Source organism: Chelonoidis abingdonii, chromosome 10, assembly GCF_003597395.2.
Source record: "Chelonoidis abingdonii isolate Lonesome George chromosome 10, CheloAbing_2.0, whole genome shotgun sequence".
Taxonomy (NCBI): Eukaryota; Metazoa; Chordata; order Testudines; family Testudinidae; genus Chelonoidis; species Chelonoidis abingdonii.
The window spans coordinates 71,908,190-71,929,061 of record NC_133778.1 but is presented as its reverse complement, the minus strand read 5'-3'; the positions used below and the strand labels follow the sequence as shown (position 1 = coordinate 71,929,061).

Sequence of the window (20,872 nt, the reverse complement as noted above, 5' to 3'; positions counted from 1 at the left end):
TAAGGTTACTTGGATGTGAACATGTCTGCAGGATCATGGCCTAAATAAACACTCATCGCATACAAGATAGGGTGACCATGCGGCAAACACAAGTATAAATCTTGGCTGTATCAATAGCAGCTTTTCTTTATATATAATAACACAGTTTTTTAAACACTTTTAAGTTCTTTATGTTAAAATCCTTTAGACTCTTGTCCTCAGTCAGAATAGTCTAAATGTATATAACTAAACCGTCATATCAAGAGTTTACTGGGATAAGGGAAACTGCTAAACGATCACTCAAAAACAATGTTAGTTTAAAAAAAATCCTCTCCTTATAAAAACAAAACCCTCAACAATACAACTTGCATCTTTGTAGCAAAGCGAAGCAAAGCAAAACAAAAAACCCTGCCTGTTTCCCTGTTTCTGCTATATCTCATTCAGCCAACAGAGGACAGTGTTGATCAACATTCTGCTAATGCGGCTTTACGACAATAATTCTCAGAGGGAAGAAAATAAGCAACTGGAGATAGAGAAAAATGTGTTATCAGATCACAAGGTCCATCCCTCTCCCCCCACACTACCCCATCTCCCCTCCCCCCCAGGAAGGACAGAATCTAGTGGCCCCTAACAGAGGAAGCATCATTCATTAAACTGACAATGCACTCAATCTTAGCCAAATGGGTTAGTGTTTTTCACTACTGCGAAGATTTAAAAAGATACCCAGGCACAGTAGTTTTATGTTTGACTATTGTGGGGTTTTGTTGTTGGTTCTGTTTTTGTTTGGGCAGGCCAGGCTACACCTCTCTGCCCCGCAAGCACTGCTTTGGGGAGACTCTGAAGGAAAATAAGGGAATTCGAGATTGTGAGATGTACTAGGCACCAACAGGAGTGCGCAGGGGTGTGAAGGTTGCTCCCCTCAAACACTTGCTGGCTGCTCTAGCAGCGCACACAGAAGAGAGCGAGAAGACGTGTTCAAACAATCACGGCACGTGCACTGATTGAGAGACCTGGAGCCCATCTCTCTCCCCTGCCAGAGAGCCTGCCAGTCCATCCCCTGCCAGGGTTTGAAAAGTCAGTACTGGAAGAGAGTTTGGCTCCCCATTCCCCCTCCCTTTACCACCTCTCAGGGGTAACCAGTTCTTCCTCTTAGCCCCTTATACAAGCAAAGGGAACGCTCTCTCCCACCCAACTCCTCACAGCAGTTAGGGGAGAGCCCCAGCAATCGGGGGTAGGAGGGGGGAGGACAGACCTGCCCAAATCAAGAATCACGAGGCACCTATTCTCCAACCGACCACCCAGCCCAACACCACATCCCACCCAACCAACAGCCAGAGACAGCTGCCAGGTAGGGGCACACCTAGAGGAGCATCCATGATGCAAGGGGGAGTGAGACTCGTGGCGTGATGCAAACAAGAGAGGGCAATTTCCAATGACTGGGAACCAGGAAGTTGCCAAGAACTGCCCTATATAACAACACTATCTCACACTGCCCTTTCCTTGTCTTCCCTTCCCCACCTTCTCCCTTCCTGTTTCCTACTTTCACTTGTCGTGTCTTGTTTCCAATTGGATTGTAAGCTCTTCAGGGCAGGCTTTGCCTCTTCCTGGCCTTAGTAGAGCACTTAGAGAAACTGGGCCCTCATCCCTCTCAGGGTGAGTGGCACTACAGCAGTGGAAATCACTCTAATGGAGTTGGGAGAGGATACACGTACAGACTTGTTGAATTCTCTGGAGAACGAAAGGAGGACTAGAATGATGGATTTGTTCAGAGGGAACAGCTCTATTTTTACACAGGGCATTCAAAATGTATCACAGATTTTGGTAGGATATTTTTGAGGAACTTCCTTATAAAAACTCTAGTCTAGCAGCACCTCACTGCCAATTCCCTGATTAGGACACCGGCTTCCCCCCAAACCAGCTCTTATAACACAACACAATAGAGCACATGGCACTAAGCAAAGACAGACTGGATTAATGCATCTCTTTCATATCTTCCCTTGAATTTACTCAGATGGCCAGAGCCCCAATATCCCATGCAACTCACACTGCTGCACAAGGAGTTAACTATTGTCATGATTTCAGTCTTTTAGGATTTGACTCTCTTATTAATTATTTTGGTGACACCAGTATAAACCCAGAGCAACACCAGCGAAATCACTTCAAATTTACCATAGAGTCACTGAGAACAGAACTAGGAATGCCCTAAAATCACAGTATGCAAAACTAAACCAAGGCTTTTCATATAGGCTTTTACAACAGCCAGCACTAAGCACACATAGTCAATGTACCATTCAAAATTTAGAGCCCTGCTTATTCTGAGTGGCAATCAGACCCCTTCTCCCTGCCAGTAAATATGGAATTTAACATCGAGTTTCACCAAAGACTTACCTGGCTGTTTGGATCGCCAAGTAAGTTACATATATGTGGCACAATCTTACTCAGTGTTAAACTCTGAGCTCCGGATCTAGGAGAAAGGAAAGTGCATATGTATGAATTTTTGTCTGGTTGGTTTTTTAAATGTAAAACACTTGGAATCAAGTAACGCGGGTCTATGACAGGTCCTGACTTACACATTGAGGGTTGCAATAAGGCAGAGGCAAATCCCTTCTCTCGTCCGGAAATTCTTGTGTTTGAATCCTCCCAACAGTCTATCCCACACGTACTGCAGAAGACAGAAAAGAGGGTGAAAAGAGAAGAAGAAAAACAGAGTGGGTGGGGTTTTCTTTTCCAGCCCTGGCACAATTTATCATCCCTTGGGTTTAAATATAAACTCTGTGCCCACACACAAGAGACTAGGAAAATTTCTGGGTGGGAGCTCCAGGACAACTGTATTAATCTCAGAGGTGACTAATCTTTTGTTCTTTGTTGAGCCTTTCAGTAACTCATTGCTAGCTAACATAACACTGGTTTACCAGCACATGCTCCCCAACCTCCAAGGCACAGCATCTGTGACACCTGCGACTGCCCCTCCTATAGTGGGGCCCTGGCTAATGCTCAAACACACCCATCTCCCAGCTGTGCCCCTGTTTCATGTACCATAGAGCTCTGGGCTGCGGGATAGAGAAGCACAAGCATCAGCTAGTGAGCATTTAAACAGTGAGGGATGCTGCGTTCATCCCTGCCTCTCTTTCTGCCCTAAAATCTGGGGACAAATCAGAAATTAGGAGAGACGGGTGGCAAGGCTCAGAAACAGATGCTCTCCTGGACAAGCCGGTAGAGCTGGAGAGCATGTTTACAGAGCACCTTTCATTTCCAAAAATCCCAAAGAACAGAAAGGTCCTGGATTATGTAGTAGTAATCTGAAAGATCCACACCCAGTAAATTATGTGGCTCTCAGTGGATCTAACTCAGAAGAGGAATAAATCAATTTCACTCCACTGTGACTGGAACCTAAGGTTTAGAAGATTAATCAACCACCCCTCCCAGATCTAACTGCAACTGGTCTGAATGTGATCCATTCTTCATAACCACCTTGGGAGATTATCCTGTGGACATGGAGACAACAGGACAGTTAACATGCATCCATGGGGAAAGGTGACTTTATGGCAGGTCATAAATACAGATTCCGACATAGGTTCTTTGTGAACACACGCAGTGTATTCCAAATGAGTCACTGCCATACCTGAGGATTAGTAGCTTGTTCCATAATTTTTAGCAGCAGAGCCTGATCCTGCTCCCGCACGGAGTCTTTAGCATCTCCCAGCCTGTCAAGTAAACTTGGCAACACTGGAAAAAACAAAACACCAAAGTCTATCAGAAAAAAAGCTACAGAGTTTGGCAGTTAAAATCCCACACACACACTTCAGCAAAGCAGAGAGAATTCTGGGACATCACTAACCCACAATGTAAAGTATATCCCCACCCATTTGTCTGTGATCTCAGGTGCTGAGAACCCATAATTCCCATTGATGTCATGTCTGAGATCATGTCAGTTTTCCCATTGATGTCATGTCTGAGATCTTGACAGTTTTGCATTAATTAAGATGTAATCATTATGACAGTGGTACTCTGTGACAGCTAAGAGAGAACGAAGCAGCAACATACAGTAATTCCTCACTTAAAGTCGTCCCGGTTAACGTTTCGTTGCTGATCAATTAGGGAACATGCTCGTTTAAAGTTGTGCAATGCTCCCTTCTAATGTCGTTTGGCTGTTTGCTCTGTCCACTGCTTGCAGGAAGAGCAGCCCGTTGCAGCTAGCTGGTGAAGGCTTGGAACCAGGATGGACCAACAGCCCCCCATCAGCTCCCCCTATCAGCTCCCCACTCCCCTAAGTTCCCTGTGCTGCAGCCGCCCAGCAGCCACTGTCTCAACTTCCTGATCCACTTAAAAATACGACATTTAAGAGTGGGTCAGCTTAGGAAAAGGGGCAGTGTGTATCTCTCTCTCCCTCCCCCACACACAACGTGTGTGTCTGTCTCTGTCTGTTATGCTGTCTCCCCTCCCTTGTGTTCCTGCTGCCTTGTGTGAGAGCTACATTAACAACAATGTGTTAACGCTTGAGGGCTTGAGGGCTCAGTCGAGTGCTAGTTCACCATTTAGCAGCAAGGCATTTCCTGGGAAATATCCCTTCCTCTTCCACCCTCTAACTTCACCACCTCAATCAAGCTTCACAATCATCATTGCTGTGAACAGTATTAAATTGTTTGTTTAAAATGTATACTATGTATTTATCTATATAATATATATTTTGTCTGGTGAAAAAAATTCTCTGGAACCTAAACACCGCCCCCCTAATTTACATTCATTCTTATGGGGAAATTGGATTCACTTAAAATCGGTTCACTTAAAGTTGCATTTTTCAGGAACACAATTACCACGTTATGCGAGGAGTTACTGTAGTAGCATGGGACCATCCTTGTTGCAGAGGCTGGCAACTAAGGCAGGAAGTACTGCAGAGGCAGAGTGGTCTCCAGAATGAGAATGGGGAACATGAGACTATTCAGGGGAGCAGTGGGGGAGAACCCAGAGATCCCTCCCAAATTTAAAAAAAAAAAAAGTTCACAACAACCACAGGACACTGAGAATGCACTAGTGGCTCCCATGCTTTGCAGACAACTGTGCAAATTCTCCAGACACAGATCTGTGCTGAACCAGACAGTGCCCTCTCCTACTCAGCTGGTTCATGTCAAATCCTTCATGGAATTTAGGCTGTGCTCCTATGACTGGGGGGGCTCTGCTGGCTCCATAGAGGATGAGAGCATACGCAGCAATAAGGGGACTCAGCACAGAGGCTAATTGTTTAGGGCCAGAGTCTGTCACTTTTACTCGTGCTATTTGAGTGGCAGAAGCTGCGAAGTACCAGTGCTGATGATGCAGCTTCTGTGGTATATGCAATGTTAACAAAATAGTTCAGATTAGTGACAGTGGACTATATTTCTGCTTCTTCATTACAGCCAAGTAACCTTCTTTAAATGAATGAGGCTGTCCGGGTGTGAGTGAGGGCAGAATTTGGCCAAATATATTTCAGGTGTGCGAATGATCCCTTATCCATTACCTGTGCCTATCTGAGCTTTAAAGCGATCCTGTAACCGTGACACTAGTGCAGACAGGATGTCCATCCCCAGCAGAACCACCTGCAAACACACAAAAACAAAGACAGCAAGTTAGCGTGCAGTCAGTCAGGCAGACACCAGGATAGGCAAGACTGAAGGGCTTCCCACTGCAGAAGCAACGCTGGAATAAATGTGTTTATAAAAGAGAAACAAATCTTTCACACATTGTATAAAGAGTTCCACTGCAACGTATGCCATTTGGACCTGCCCACCGCCCAGCATAGAATATGACCATAAAGAAGATTACTTGCCTACTGTAGAGGAGAAATGAAAGGATTATGGATTTTTAAACAAATTGCAATCCACACAATCATCATAATCACTTTCACAGACATGTTCTTAAATTATGTATTATATATATTTGCAATTTATTAATTATATTATTTTTATATTGGTAATTAATTGCTATTAATTACAATGTATTACTAAATAATGTAAAATGCAACTGGGTTAATTGTACTTATTGTCCAAGTTTAGAAAAAAATTAAACTAATAGCAATAAATAGGGACAAGTAAATAGATTTTTTTATTGAAAGTGAAAGTGTTTGTTAACAGTGTTACTAGGATTACAATCATGATTTTTTTTTAATGTATTTAAAATTATTATCATTATTTATTAAAGGGATACTACAAACTTTAAAGATTGTGAAGCACTTTGAGATCTACTGATAAAAAAGCTCTATTTAAGAATTGGATGGTATTATTATTTGAAAGCACTGCATATTTTGCAAAGTGCTAAGTAAATGCTAATTAAGAATATCCACAATGATACCATGTAATATTAATTAAAAGTTACAGAAGTGCTAATTATAATTAATAATATTCTTAAATTCTATGTATTCTTTCTTAAGCGTAATATATAAGCGGTAGGTAATAGACTATTAAAAAAATACTTCGTAAACTGCATTATGCATATAAAGTTAGCCAGGCAAAATACTCTCTCCTCCCTCACCTGCACTCAGGTTTGGTGGTTTGGTTTGATTTTGTGTGTGTATTTTTATTAACATTATCCTGGTAAGGGTGGGTGATCTTTCATAAAAATGTAGTAAAGCTGTGCAAATTTTAGATTATTTATTATTACTATCCTCAGTTTCATCAACGTGTGCATAAATATCAATCAGCCCAAAGGAAAATGCAAAGAAGGATGCATTTGACCACTTCTTCCTTTCCATTTAACAGCACAAACTTTGCTCTGAGACTGTTCATCCACTCGAGGAAGGTTCGCCAGCAACGTATGCAAATATACACGCTAGATGGCGCACTGCATTATGGGTATAGTCGTGACTGTCGGCCAAAAAAGCACTAAAACGGCGTCAACTGACATAAAAATGAAAGCCCGAGACACAGTAGCGTGCTGGGCTCCGTCCCTGAGAGAAGACACAAGAGACAAAGCCAGGCTCAAAATGCGCCGTCGCCACAACCGTACTAGCCCTCCAGAGTCCCTCCCTGCATTCCCATTAAACACTTTCCCTAACCATCCTTCTCTTGGGGTTGCGCTACTGTTCAATGAACGTATAGTGAGAACAGTACTGCTAACACCGACACAACACGTAAGCGCCCGCTAAGGCTCCGGCTTTAATGTGGTGCAATTTTTGGAACCCAATAATTGGTGCAACCTTATAACTCGTTGTAAGAACAGTTTAATATTAAATAGGGTTAGTCTATTTTTGCATTTTTTCCTTTACGTTTATCCAGTATGAATTATGCTCTCGAGATTTACCGTTCCCACCCCCCACAAAATACGGAGCGGACGGTGGAAACATGCATCGGGAAAACACCTCTCCGCTTCTCTTCACACAGTAGTTAAAACAGCCACTAGATGGCACAAGGATCGTTGCTAAACTCACCATTTTAAGCTCAAAACTGAAGTGCGTCTACTTCATTTACTCCCTTTAACTAGGGCCTGAAAATAAGCCCCTAGCAAATCAGCAATAATTGCTCCTCTCCTCCTAAACAACGTACACGCTGTCTGTTCCCCACAGACAGAGGGCTCAATTTATCTATTCAGTGCTGCAAAACAACCAACAGTTCTGCAAGGTTGAGTTATGATTGTTAGGCATGTTTAATTATACTTACATTTGTTATAAAGCTTACTTAAAATTTCTCTTTGCAAGTCTTTCCCTGCAGATTTCCTATTCCAGGGCAATACCTTAAATACCCGCAGCACTATGGAGCCTAAGCATGTTGCCAATTACAAAGCTCAGGTACATTTGCTTATAAAATGTGACAGAGTTTACTAACTAAATCTGAACAGTATTCCAATTTAATATGGAAACTCTTCCTCAACCTACAGGTCAAAAAGTTTCCCATAAAATACAGGCACTAGGAGGATGATCAAAGAGAAGAGATGGTTGTGCTTGTGATAATGAAGTCATGTCATCATTACATCAGCATGTGTTACTACCCACTTGGGAATGAAAGAGCAAGGTGAGGTGGCTGGGGTGTGTTTTTTAAATACACTTCCTAGGCTAGTGTTTGGCAAATTTCTATACAGAAAAACTACCCGCCTGTGTTTTTCACTCTGTTTCTAATTTTATTCCAAACATGGGTCTAGGCACAGTTATCGTGCAAAGAACTATGAGCAATAAGAAATATAAATTTGCACATTGGGGCTCTCAGGCAAAATTAACTGTATTGCAAAGTCTATTATCCTATGGTGCATGCTAATAAAAACCTCCATACATTTAATCACTTAATCACCATCCTTCATACAGTGTTTTTTTCATTTTCTTTGGCAACTACTGACGCTTATGCTGTTGTTGCAATTGCTTAGTATACAAAGATTCGGTGATGAAACGCTCTTAATGAGTATGATTACTCCTAGAGATACCCATGATTAGGTAAAAGAAACTGGAGTAGCCCTTTCAGTAATATGAGGATGCATATCCAGTTTAAACTGAAACACTGATGTGAAATGAGATTAAAAAAACAATTTCTGGGGAGTTGGAATGGAAAAAGTGCATGTGCTGCTAGATTAGTAAATAATCTTTTGTAACTTCCAGCTACCCAGCTCATCAGTGTTCTAAGTGATCTAAAGCATCTCCAAATGGTTAGGTATTTTTCCACCAGTTAAAGGGACATAGTCAAATACTGTGCTACACGCTGGCAGGAGGACCAAGGAAGAAAAAGTTTCAGAGCGCTAGCCGTGTTAGTCTGTATCAGCAAAAACAATGAGGAATCCTTGTGGCACCTTAGAGACTAACAAATTTATTTGGGCATAAGTTTTCGTGGGCTATAACCCAGTTCATCAGATGCATGGTGGGTTATAGCCCACGAAAACTTATGCCCAAATAAATTTGTTAGTCTCTAAAGTGCCACAAGGATTCCTCATTGTTTTTTCTAGGAAGTAAAGGATCTTTGCCTCATTTGGTCCTTTCCTCTACATCAAAGAATTTGCCCCTGTATTGGCTCGTTTTCACATCCATAGTTGCGCACCAGGGACTGGGCTCTGTACCACTGACATAACTGGGAGTTTGACCACTGACTTCAAAGGGAGTTGGATCAGGCCCTCCCATTATCCATTCTATGCATCCAAAGAAGTGAGCTGTAGCCCACGAAAGCTTATGCTGAAATAAATCTGTTAGTCTCTAAGGTGCCACAAGTACTCCTGTTCATTATCCACATGGTCTGTCAGTTACTCTGTGCTCCTCTTGGCAGCAAAGCACAACAGCGTGATACAGAAACTGTCTTATCAACTGAGGGCTTGTCTACACACAGATGCTAAAACGGCACTGCTGCAGCACAGACCCTTGCTACAGGTACAGAAGGAGGAGGTCTCACTCTAGTTAATCCGTCTGCCTTGAAAGACAGTAGCAAGCTTGATAGAAGGATTCATCCATCAACCTAGCTGTGCTTTACCAGGGCTTAACATTTCACAGTGGTGTGAATTCTTCACTTCCCAGAGTGACGAAACTAGGTCAATCTAAATTTTAGATACTGACCAGGCCTAAGTGGTAGAATATTCTTGTTTAAGTAACCCAACAAGATATTTAGACCCTAGATAACATTCACAGTCACTCACATCTGGGACATGCGTTACATGACAGCATCTCTTGCTAAGAAGGAATAGGGTGCTTGCTGTGTGCCACTATCTGCAGAATGCTCAGCACTACTCCAGCTCCAATGGCAGGTCATGTTCCTAAGGGAGCAAGGCATCCATCTCATCCAACTTGAATTGCCTTGCAACATGCTTGGGAAAGTGAGAGGAACAAGAGTGGACTCATCCAGTGCAAATATAAAACCAACAATTGACCTCCCCCCTAGTCCCTAGGATCAGACAATGGAAGAGCAGCTAAGCTAAGACTTTTACTTGTCTGTATTTCTAATCATACTTTAAAATTAGCCTTAGATCCAAACCACCACTGTAATTACAGTGCTATTTAAAAATCCGAAGTGACAATGACCCAGTGCTATTGTTTGGCACTCTGCAGATCAGGATTTGATTACCACATCTGATCTTTCACCCAACTCCCAAAGCTGCTAGAGGCTGCAAGGGCAGAAAAGTCAGCATGTTACATGCTGCAGGTAGGGCGTCCCACTGGAGCTGCTCAAGATCTCACAATCAAGGATTTGGAAAGCCATCCCTGGCTGAGAAGATGCTGATTGCAATGGATAAGATCTTGACTATAGGTCCCACCCAGCCTTCTTTAGGCCTCAACACTTCACCACTCTGTGCCTCAGTTTCCCCATCTGTAAAATGGGACTAATGATACTTTCTTCCTTCATGAAGCCCTTTGCGATATATTGATGAAAAGTGCTATATAAGACCTAAGTATTATTAATATCATCATCATCTGTCATGGGATTTTAGCCACTGGTGGAGCTGCACCAGTACAATCCCCTAATGTATACATAGTTTACTCTAGTGCAATGCAACTTGCATTGGTGTAGGTTACCCCAGTTTACCTGTGACATCACTGCAAGCTTTGTCTGAGCCAGGAATGAATAAAGAATACTGAACACTGTCTTATTTGAGAAACTGATGTGAAGGCAGCCTGGAACATGGGGACGCTGGAAGGTTTGGCAATTGAAATGAGCGGCAAGATGATCTTCCTGCCTGTACTATTTCTATCTGGTTATGAATTTCTAATCATAGAATATTAGGGTTGGAAGAGACCTCAGGAGGTCATCTAGTCCAACTCCCTGCTCAAAGCAAGACCAATCCCCAGACAGATTTTTACCTCCATTTCCCCAATGGCCACCTCAAGGATTGAACTCACCACCCTGGGTATAACAGGCCAATACTCAAACCACTGAGCTATCCCTCCTCCCTGTGGAACCTAGGCACCACATATGTGAATTAGTCAAGCAAATGTTGATGTAGAGAAGGCACAGTTTTCTGCATAGTACTTCTGAAGAATTACACTGGGGACTGAAGAGTAAAGGAATGACTCCCAGCAATGAACTAGCCTTCTTTACTGAAAGAAGGCCTGGTCAAAGAGACATGCTGCTCTGAAAGTGGCAAGACTTAACCTTATCATGATCTCCAGTGGCATGGAGTTCCACAGCCCTCCACAAAAAACACATTGCCATTGGCTTTTGCTCTTGGGCCTGTTAGCTGTATTGATCCTCTTGAGAGAGTCAGAGAGAGGGAAGCAATCCATATCCAACCCATCAAGAGCTTTGAAGGGCCTTGGATTCAGGGCAAATAGAGTCAATTAGGAGCTAGTGCAGAGGTCCATAGACCCATACACCCATCCATTTATCTTGCTTGCTTGGCAGATGCTTGTGTGGTGGCTGCTGGGATTCCACAAACGTGTCAATACTCAATTTGTGCCAACCAGAATTTCATGCACTTGCCATCTGCTGAGGCTTTTTTTTTTTTTTAAACACAGTATCGGCTGAAGCAGCTTATTGCTGACAGCGGACTCTCTCCTCCCCTGCATTGCTCTCCAACTGCTCACTCTCAAAGCACTGTCTGCTCCTGGCGTCTTAGGCTCCTGTCAGTTACCAGAGTTTAATATTCCCCCTTCCCAATGCTGAAAGGGAAGTCACACCTCATGCTTTTACAAGCTGTCAAAAAACGCCTTCAAAGGACTTCACAAAATGGCTGCCCTTTAATATTTGGGAGTTGCTGAAAAGCCTGAAGGCAGCCCTGTGTAGTGGAGATGACAGACAGGCTACCATCACTCCAGCATGACTGCAAGCATTTACCAGGCGTAGCAGAAACGGTCGATAAGCTCCAGGATGACTAAAAGGAAGATGCACCTAAATGTGCTCTCTGAGCCCTGCTTTGAGAAAAAAGAACTGGGGGAGGAACCGCACAGTGTAGGGGATTCAGAGTCAGGTTCTGTTCCTCACTCTATCCCCAGCCTGCTTTGCGACTCTGGGAAGGCTCCATGCCTCAGTTTCCCTATCTGTAAAATAATGATGTTGAACTTCTTACATAGGAGGCTTCAAGAGCTGCAAGTGCAAAGTGCTATACAAGAGCAAAGAATTATTAGGAAAAGGATATGGTTTTGTGCCTTCCAGAATTCAGCTGGCTAAGTGAGTAAGATACTAACAAACACAAAATAATAATTAGTATTCTCTGATAGACGGCAGTATAGGAGTGCAAAGCAGGGATCCTCTTTGGAAAGTGCTTTGAGATCTACAAATGAAAAGTATTCCATGAGCACTAGGTGACATCATCATCAGTTCACAAACCGTAAGCTTCAACCTTTGAGGAAAGAAGTATTATCCTCATTTTACGTCTTCAGATGTTCACTAACTTAGAGGCCTCCCGTTCTGAGTTTGATGCATCTCTGGCCTAGTTTTCAGAGCCAATGAGCATCCCTTAATGGTGTACGCTGGGCACCCAGAAATCTAAAGGCACCCAAAATTAGAGGACACTTGAAAACTTAAGTCTGAGGCCTGGTCTACACACAGTGTTTGTATTGCTATAACTGTTTGTTAAGGGTGAGATTTTTCCCCATTATAGTTTTACTAGTAAAATGATCTAGTGTGGGCACAGTTTCACTGGTATAAAGGTGACTGATACCAGTATAGTGGTCCCCTTTCCTCTATGGGAATAGCTGCATCAGCATAAAGCACCTTTATACCAGTATAACTGCATCCACACTGGCAGGATCATATCGCTTTACCTATACCCGTATAGTTAAAGCAGTACAATGTTCTAATGCAGACAAGCCATAAACTACTTGGACCAAGTCACAGATCAAATCAATGGCTGAGTGAGGAAAAGCAGACAGAAAATGCCCAGTCTCTCTATAAGCACTGGACATTCTCCATTTTATCTTAAGCATCAAGTATGGTACAGAAATTGCCTTCAGTTGTTACTGTACAATAGTAACATCAATTTTAGCGGCTGATCTACTGATTTGTTACTCAACAGAGATCATTCTCACCAGCAGCAACAGGGTTACAGCTGTGGCAGCTTTTCCCTTCGAATGCTCTGCCAAGGCATACATTTTTCTGTTCTAAGAAGCTGACAAGGATCCAGCCATCTGCTCTGGATTTGGATAAGTGCAAAAAAAAGAAACTTTTCAGCTGCTTTTCTGCACCTATCTAAAATTAAGCTCATTCGAGTCATTCCATCCAGAGCAAGGAATTCCACTATGGAACGCTGGGAGGACACTTTGTTGTCTGCAGAGCAGTGGACTAAGGAGGCAATTAAAGAGCACCAAACTGTTAGTGTGCATCAGCAGGATCTGCGTGGACCCTTAGCGTGTGGGAGGCTAGCGCAGGGCAGAGTCACACCCCAGCTCGCCACAAAGTAAATGTTCGTGTAGACAAGCGCTAGGAATGAGTGTATGCCTACCACTCTGAAAAGTCACATGAGACCAGGGGCTTCCAAACCAGTTTGAGATCCTGACCTAGGAGACCATACAAGTCTAGGATCCTGCCTACACTATGGGAAGCATTGGTACTGCAGGATATCAGCCTAGCACACTAAACAATTCAGACTGGCAGCGCCCGGTTGGACAGGACTGAACAGTGTTTTAACCGTTCTCCCTCACGTACTCCATTTCCCAGACTCCACCATTTTGTTTTGTCCGAGCTACCTTTCCTCTTCTGGCAAACATCTATGAAGATCCCAAATTCTCCTCCCCCTACACCAGCCCCCTTTTACCTTCTCCGGAAACCAACTCGAAGGCCAGCATGCATTGCAGCATACCTTACTCCAGTTAATGGGGGCTGACTGTTGCTCCCTGAAGACCCATCCGCGCTGCTCCTTCAGCCAAAGGAGAAGGATAGTGGGGCAGAGTGACTTTGGGGGGGTGGGGGGGGTTCCCAGATTTGGTCCCAAACTGTCCCTGCTACTTGCAGCTTCCCTTCCTGTTCTCACCATATTTTTTTTTTCCTGCTTCTCCATCTTTCTCATCCCTCACATTTATTCCTCTCACTTCTGCACGAGAATCACACCTCTGGTCCTCCCCTTTAAGGAAGATCAACGGACTATAGAGTGCCAATGGCACTAACAGGAAGTGATGTTGATGTGATTCCACTGCTCAGTTTCGCTTCCTGTAGCAAGCGCTATCCTGGCAGCCTACCACAGGAGCAATTCCCAACAGCTGCTCTGGGGGTAAAGACAGGGAGGAGAGACCAACAACCAGCTCATTTCTCTATCTTCCCCGCCCTCACCCCACGCACTCACCACCCGCCCACCCCAAGATCACTGTTTTCTTTGCCATTCTCAAGCCAAACACAGCTTTGATACAAATGAGAAGTGGAGCCTACAAGTTAGGGGCTGTCCCTCCGCTCTGAAGTTCATGGGACCACTCCACATCCCACCTGTAGGAGAGTCTCCAATTATCCCCGCCTGTCACACTGATGTGGCAAACAGTGCGATGGTGCCAAGGGACAAAGCACTGAGGCCGATGATTTTGTCAGGTAGGAGCCCCAGGAACAGGTGGTGTGACCCTGTGACGAGATGACTAAATCAACACGTTTCAATGAATCACACAAGCCCTTTTCAAAAAAAAATCAAAAGCTGATGTGGAAAATTCCCCCTTTCATTTATCGATCCAGTGGGAGCGAGACTTATTCTAGAGCTTTACATTATTTGCTGGGAGCTGAGGCAAACCCCAGAAAGACGATGTGAATAAAAAGGGTAGCGAGAGTCAGTCACCTGCAGGACTATATTCTGGGAACTGCCATAAGGCGCACAAGGAGACCTGGCTCAGACATAATGTATCATATGAGCACAGTGACAACTGCGCAGTCTGCTGTCACAATACATGAGCAAGAGACTCATTGGAATTAAAGGGCAGGAAGTTGAGAAAAGCACAAGGAAATGCAGCGGAGCGTGAACCTACAGACTTCACTGCCATTGAAGATCCAGCAAAAATACAGGGGTTAGACTTTTAGGAGGACTGGATAGTTTTATGAGCATGGACGTTTGTGCAAAAAACAAAGATGATAATCTGGGAAATTAAGATATACGCTTTGGCACATAAACCGATTTCCTCTGGGAGCCAGGAAGGATGGTCCAGTTCTTAGGGCACTAGCCTAGGACTTGGGAGTCAATTCCTGGGCTCAGGTCCATGCTTTGCCACAGACTCCCTGGGTGACCTTAGCCAAGTCATTTAGTCTCTCTGGGCCTCAGCTTCCCACCCGTAAAATAGGAATAAAAGCATGTAAGGACCAGAAAGAGAGAGAGTCTCCCACCCACTCTGCTCCCACCAAGGCCACTTCTGGGAGCGGCATGGGGCCACCGGCCATGCATGCAGGCAGCCTGCCTGTCTAAGCCCTGCCGTGCCACCGGTCGGGACTCAGGGGCACGCTGTCAGATATTTGTCCTGCATTTTGGGGGCTGCATACCACTGCATAGTTTGTTTCATGATAAATCCAGTCCTGCCTAGATCACCTTGTTACAGTGGGTGCGGCGTTACACCCAGTTATCCTGTCCATGCCTGCAGGACACTGTCACTCCAGGTTAGTGGGGGAGTGGTGTTTGGCATCCCTGTGCAGAAACAGATTCTGTAACAAGCGATTGGGACCGATGGGCTGATCTGAAGAGCCATTTCGGGGGGTGCTCTGCAATCCTCTCGTGAAGGCTCCTAGGGATGGCCTCCTTACTTCCTCCTCCAGGGTACCACACCACTCTGCAACAAGTTTGGTGGCACCTTGCAGTAAATAGGTTAGTGGTATACAGGTCCAGGCAGGTTCTGGGCACCAGTCGCAGCTGTGTTCTCTGTGTACCAGACTACATGGGTCTACTCCAGGGGGAATTCTGCACCACTGCGCAGTTGGGCTCTGGGGGATAAGGGGTGCAGGTGTCTGAGCTGGGGGTGTCCTGCAGCTGGGCTCTGGGGATTAGGGGGTGCAAGCATCTAGGCTGGGAGGGGGGCGGGGGCCGTGGACAGGTTCTGGGGGTTAGAGGGTGTGGGTGTCTGGGCTGGGCAGCAGGGGAGGCCTGCGGCTGGACTCTTGAGGACTAGGGTTGTGGGTGTCTGACTCACCTGCTGGGCTCTGAGGGGGAGGGAGCAAAGAAACAGGGGTTTCTTTAACACTCTGCTCCTGGAGGAATTTTTTTGTCTTTGTATTCTTACTAGTACGATTATATAGTGTTATTTTGACAAATAAAATATGCAGAATTTAAAATAGTGTGCAGAATTTTATTTTTTGGCATACGATTTTTAATTTTGTGATGCAGAATTCCCCCAGGAGCAATGGGTGCATTCAAATGGACATATATGTTTACTTTCTTTCTAATTTTAAGTTTTCACCTTGTTAAGTTATATAAATTTGTATAACATTGCCTGTGTTTTTTTGGCACACTGATTTTTCTGCAGTTTTCTCCCTGCTCAACCAAGGTCTGTTTTTGGAGAATCAAATTATCTTTATTAGTTCACCACAAATATTACAGAATGCACTGCAGTAGTCAATGCAAACACTCCTTGTCAATGCACACCAAGCACCACGTAATTCATAGCTTCAGGAAAACGCCCACTGAACATTTATAAATGTACAGGAAGCACTACCCGAATTCATAGAAGCACCCAAAGCTCCAAGCCCAGAGAACATAGCGGCACAGAACCTAACCGTCAGCCATGGTAAAGTGCTTTCAAAGCATCCCTCAACCCCACAACTTCACATTGGGCTCTTTAATGGCCCTCGTGCCTGGCTTCTCAAATTCAGCAGACAGCTGCTCCACCCCCTTCACCTCATAGTTATTATGCAGGACACAGCAGGAAGCTATGGCCACTGGGATATTTTTCTCACTGAGATCCAATCCCTTCAGTCTACAAAAGCACATTCAACAGTTATTCCGCACCTGCTGAGCTGACAGCGGAATCTTTCCATGATGCCGTCCAGGAGGCCGGCTTTATAAGCCAGGGGAGCAAAGGGTAAGCTGGGTCCCCCAGAATCGCTATTGGCATTTCAACATTGCCAACAGTAATCCACCAGTCGGGAAAGAATATCCTTGCTTGCAGCTTTCTGAACACTCCTGTATTCTTAAGGACGTGTGTGTCATGCACCTCTCTTGACCACCCCACATCAATATTGGTGAAGCATCAACGGTCATCCACCAATGCTTGCATAAACACTGGAAAGTGGCCCTTTCTGTTGACGTGCTCTGTGGCAAGGTGGGCTGGTGCCAATAGGGATAAGCTTACTGTCTATTGCCCACCACAGTTCAGGAACCCCGTTGGTGCAAGTCCATCGCGCCACCATGCCCTGCTCAAATGCTGAGAGTCACAGTCCTGAGAAGCAGGAGATGATTAACGGCCATGCATGTTTCCATGATAATGGCCTTCCGGTGGCTTTTCCAACTCCAAAATGATTTCCCACTGACACGTAGCAACCCAACATTGCAAATTTCCACAGTGTAATTGCCACGTGCTTCTCCACTGAACATGTATTATGGAAAAGCAAGGAGAAGCTGACAATGAGAGAAAAAGGTAATGGAGTGTCCTGTTTTGCTCTTTATGGGAAGGCAATGAAATTTACCAATAAAACAGATTACTAGATTAGTCACTCAGTGTTAACAACATGGTTGTATGTGAAGGAGTAAATAACACTTCCCTATTCATTTACTTCACACCTTTCACGATGTCATAGATGTTTAATAGAGATGCTTTCCCACTAGTCCCAAGGGACTTTTGGTGTTGGGATGTATGAGAGAGAAAAGCGAATAATCATAATAATCAGAATCATATCAGCCAAGCAAGATGAGCACCCTTAGGGTCCGATTTTCAGAAGAGCAGAGCACTCACTTCTCTTTGTTAAGATCAATGGGAGTGGAGAGGGCAAAGCAACTTTGAAAATCAGGCCCTATGTACAGAAATGCTTTCAAGATTAAGTGAGCATCTAAACACCAAGCACGGATTGTGGCCTAGTGGATAACAACTTGTTTTTCCACCAAGGATCTCAAAGGGCTTTACATGTGTAAGAAAACGACTGCGTGACCTGTGAGTATTTGAATATTCATATATCTTGCCTTACCTGCTCACTTCCGCACTTGCAAATGTCCAGTTTTTGTGGGTTTTAAGTTTAATGTTCCTAAATATAAATGCACATGGGCACCAGCAAGATTAACACCGAACTGAGGTTTTATTTTGGAGTGGGGTTGGTTTGGGTTTTGTTTTGGGGAGGGGGATTGTGGAATTTAGGAATGCCATAATATCTTCAACTTCCCCTCCATATCTCCTGCAACCTGGAACTGAAGGAGCTCTGCAGAGCCAGATTTGCAGCTCTTTACCTAGTCATCTTCATGATGTCTGTGAAGCACACAGCAGAATGGGGCCCTCCCACCTTGTTAAAGAATTCCGTAGCCAATGGGGAGAAGGAATAGAATCCAGCTCCCTCTCTTGCAGAGATAACAGGAGCAAAACACAGCAAACAGTAAACATATTTTGGTTACTAAGTCAGTAGCTAGAAGTCTGAATACACAGGAGGAGCAGAGCTGTTGAATACAAAAGTGCCACAGAAAATTAAATGGCTTCACATGCGGTTCTGGCAATTCAATAGCTGGATCCTCCCCTTTAAGGGCCTGATCTAAAGCCCACTGAAGTCAATAGAAAAGTCTTTGCATTTACTTCAATGGGCTGTGGATCAGGCACTAAGGCAGTATTGAATGTGCACCGCAGCATGCTGCCAGGGGTGTGCTGCCAGAGGGGGAATTTTTCAAATGAGATGGTAAGAGAGTGAATAGAAGTAAATGGCTGGTTCCCCCACGGATCTGTACTGGGACCTGTGCTTTTCAACATATTCATAAATCATCTGGAAAAGGGGGTAAACAGTGAGGTGGCAAAGTTTGCAAATGACACAGAATGACTCAATCTTGTTAAGTCCAAAGCAGACCACAAAGAGTTACAAACGGATCTCACAAAACTGGGTGACAGGGCAACCAAACAGCAGGGGAAATTCAGTGCTTATAAATGCAAAGCAATACACGCTGGAAAATAATAATCCCAACTAAACATACAAAATGACAGAGACTAAATGAGCTGTTACCACTCAAGAAAGATCTTGGAGTCATTGTGGATAGTTCTCTGAAAACATCTGCTCAGTGTGCAGCAGCAGTCAAAAAAATGAACAGGATGTTCGAAGTCATTAGGGGAGGGATAGATAAGAAAGAAAATATAATGCCACTAAAAAGATATATATCCATGGTACGCCCACACTTTGAATACTGCATACAGTCCTGGTTGCCCCCATCTCAAACAAAATATATTAGAATTGGCAAAGATACAGAGAAGGGCAACAAAAAGGGCATATGAATTAAGGGCATATGGAACAGCTTCCATATGAGGAAAGATAAAAAGACTGGGACTTTTCAACTTGCAAAAGAGATGACGAAGCAGGGATATGATAAAGGTCTATAACAGAGGTGGGCAAAATACGGCCCACAGGCCCCTCCTGCCCGGCCCCTGAGCTCCTGGCCTAGGAGACTAGCTCTTGGCCCCTCCCCTGCTGTTCCCCCTCCCCCGCAGCCTCAGCTCACTGCGCCATCAGCGCAATGCTCTGGGTAGCTGGACAGCGCAGCTGCTCGGCAGCGTAGCTGCAGAGTTGCGGCCTGACCAGGTGCTCTGGGCGGCGCAGCTGTAGCACCGCCAGCCGCCGGTGCTCCAGGCAGCGTGGTAAGAGGGTGAAGGGGGGTTGAATAGAGGGCAGGGGAGTTTGACAGAGTGGTCGGGGACAGAAGTGTGGATGGGGTTGGGGCAGTCAGAGGGCAGGGAACGAGACGAAATGAAGGCAAGGTCTGGGGGGGGGGCAGCAGGAACGAGAGGGTTGGATGGGTGCGGACAGTCTAGGGTCGAGATCAGGCAGGGTGATGGGACGAGGGCCCAGTGGGGGGGGGGGAGATCAAGAGACAGGACAGGACAGTTGATAGGGTAGGAAGTCCTGGGAAACTGTCGGGGCGAAACAAGGGTTCGGATAGTCAGGGGCTGGCCACCGCTGTCGTCTGTGAAGCAAACCTCACCTATACCAGCCTGAAAGCACTAGGCTTAAAAGAGCTACGAAAGTTACTCTTCACATAGCTCTGGGTTTTTCATTATTACTATATCAGAGCGGAGCAGTTAGTCGCATCTGTAAAAGCGACAGAGGTCCTGTGGCATCTGATAGTACTAACAGACCATTGGCATAAGCTTTTGTGGTGAATACCCACTCGTCACGAGTTCTCGATAATTCACTCACGAAGTCATGCTCCAATATGTCTGTAGGCCTTGGCTACACTGGCACTTTACAGCGCTGCAACTGGGGTGTGAAAAAACACCCCCCTGAGCGCTGCAAGATGCAGCGCTGTAAAGTGTCAGTGTAATCAGGGCAGCAGCGCTGGGAACGCGGCTCCCAGCGCTGCACGCTACACCCGTAAGGGATCTGGTTTACAAGCAGCGCTGGGAGAGCTCTCTCCCAGCGCTGCGGCTTTGACTACACTCACACTTCGCAGCGCTGCCGGGGCAGAGCTTTCAAATGTCTAATGTAGCCAAGCCCTTAGTCTATAAGGTGCCACAGGACTCTCTGTCGCTCATTTGTACTTATGTCTCCATGTGTTGTCTTCCCCCAAGTTCAATTCTAAGCTCGAGACCCACCTTTTCTTTCTCAAAAGACTTCTTGCTCTGTTTGCCTTGTTCAAGTACAGCGCTGCCAATATTATGACTTACTAAAACACACACTTAGGCCTGGTCCCAACTAGAAAATTAGGTCTGTTTAACTAGGTTGGATGGGATGTGAAAAATCCACTCTCCTGAAGCACATGGTGAAGCCGAACTAGGTCCCCTTGTAGACAGCGCTAGGTCAATGGAAGAATTCTCATCGACCCAGCTACCACTTCTCAGTGGGGTGGATCACCTATGCCAACAGGAGAATCCTCCCGTTGGCATAGGTAGTGTCTACCCTGACGCACTACAACAGTGCAGTAGTGCCACTGCAGCATTTTAAGTGTAGACAAG

At 44.9% G+C, this 20,872-nt stretch overlaps 1 protein-coding gene and 1 non-coding gene across 4 annotated transcripts in view; one reads left to right on the top strand and one right to left on the bottom strand.

Annotated features, from left to right (window-relative positions):
• Positions 1–20,872, bottom strand: part of CLASP1 (cytoplasmic linker associated protein 1) — a 325,682-nt gene that overhangs the window by 202,622 nt on the left and 102,188 nt on the right. For all 3 annotated transcript variants that reach the window (XM_032763657.2, XM_075070303.1, XM_075070304.1), the window contains exons 3-6: positions 5,474–5,552; positions 3,602–3,705; positions 2,550–2,641; positions 2,368–2,443 (exon numbers count right to left, since the gene is read on the bottom strand). In XM_032763657.2, the coding sequence (XP_032619548.1) occupies positions 2,368–2,443; positions 2,550–2,641; positions 3,602–3,705; positions 5,474–5,552 (351 nt within the window). The remainder of the gene's footprint in view (positions 1–2,367; positions 2,444–2,549; positions 2,642–3,601; positions 3,706–5,473; positions 5,553–20,872) is intronic.
• LOC116815371 (U4atac minor spliceosomal RNA) lies at positions 7,005–7,131 on the top strand. Its single transcript, XR_004371472.1, has one exon. It is a non-coding gene; the product is annotated as a U4atac minor spliceosomal RNA (small nuclear RNA).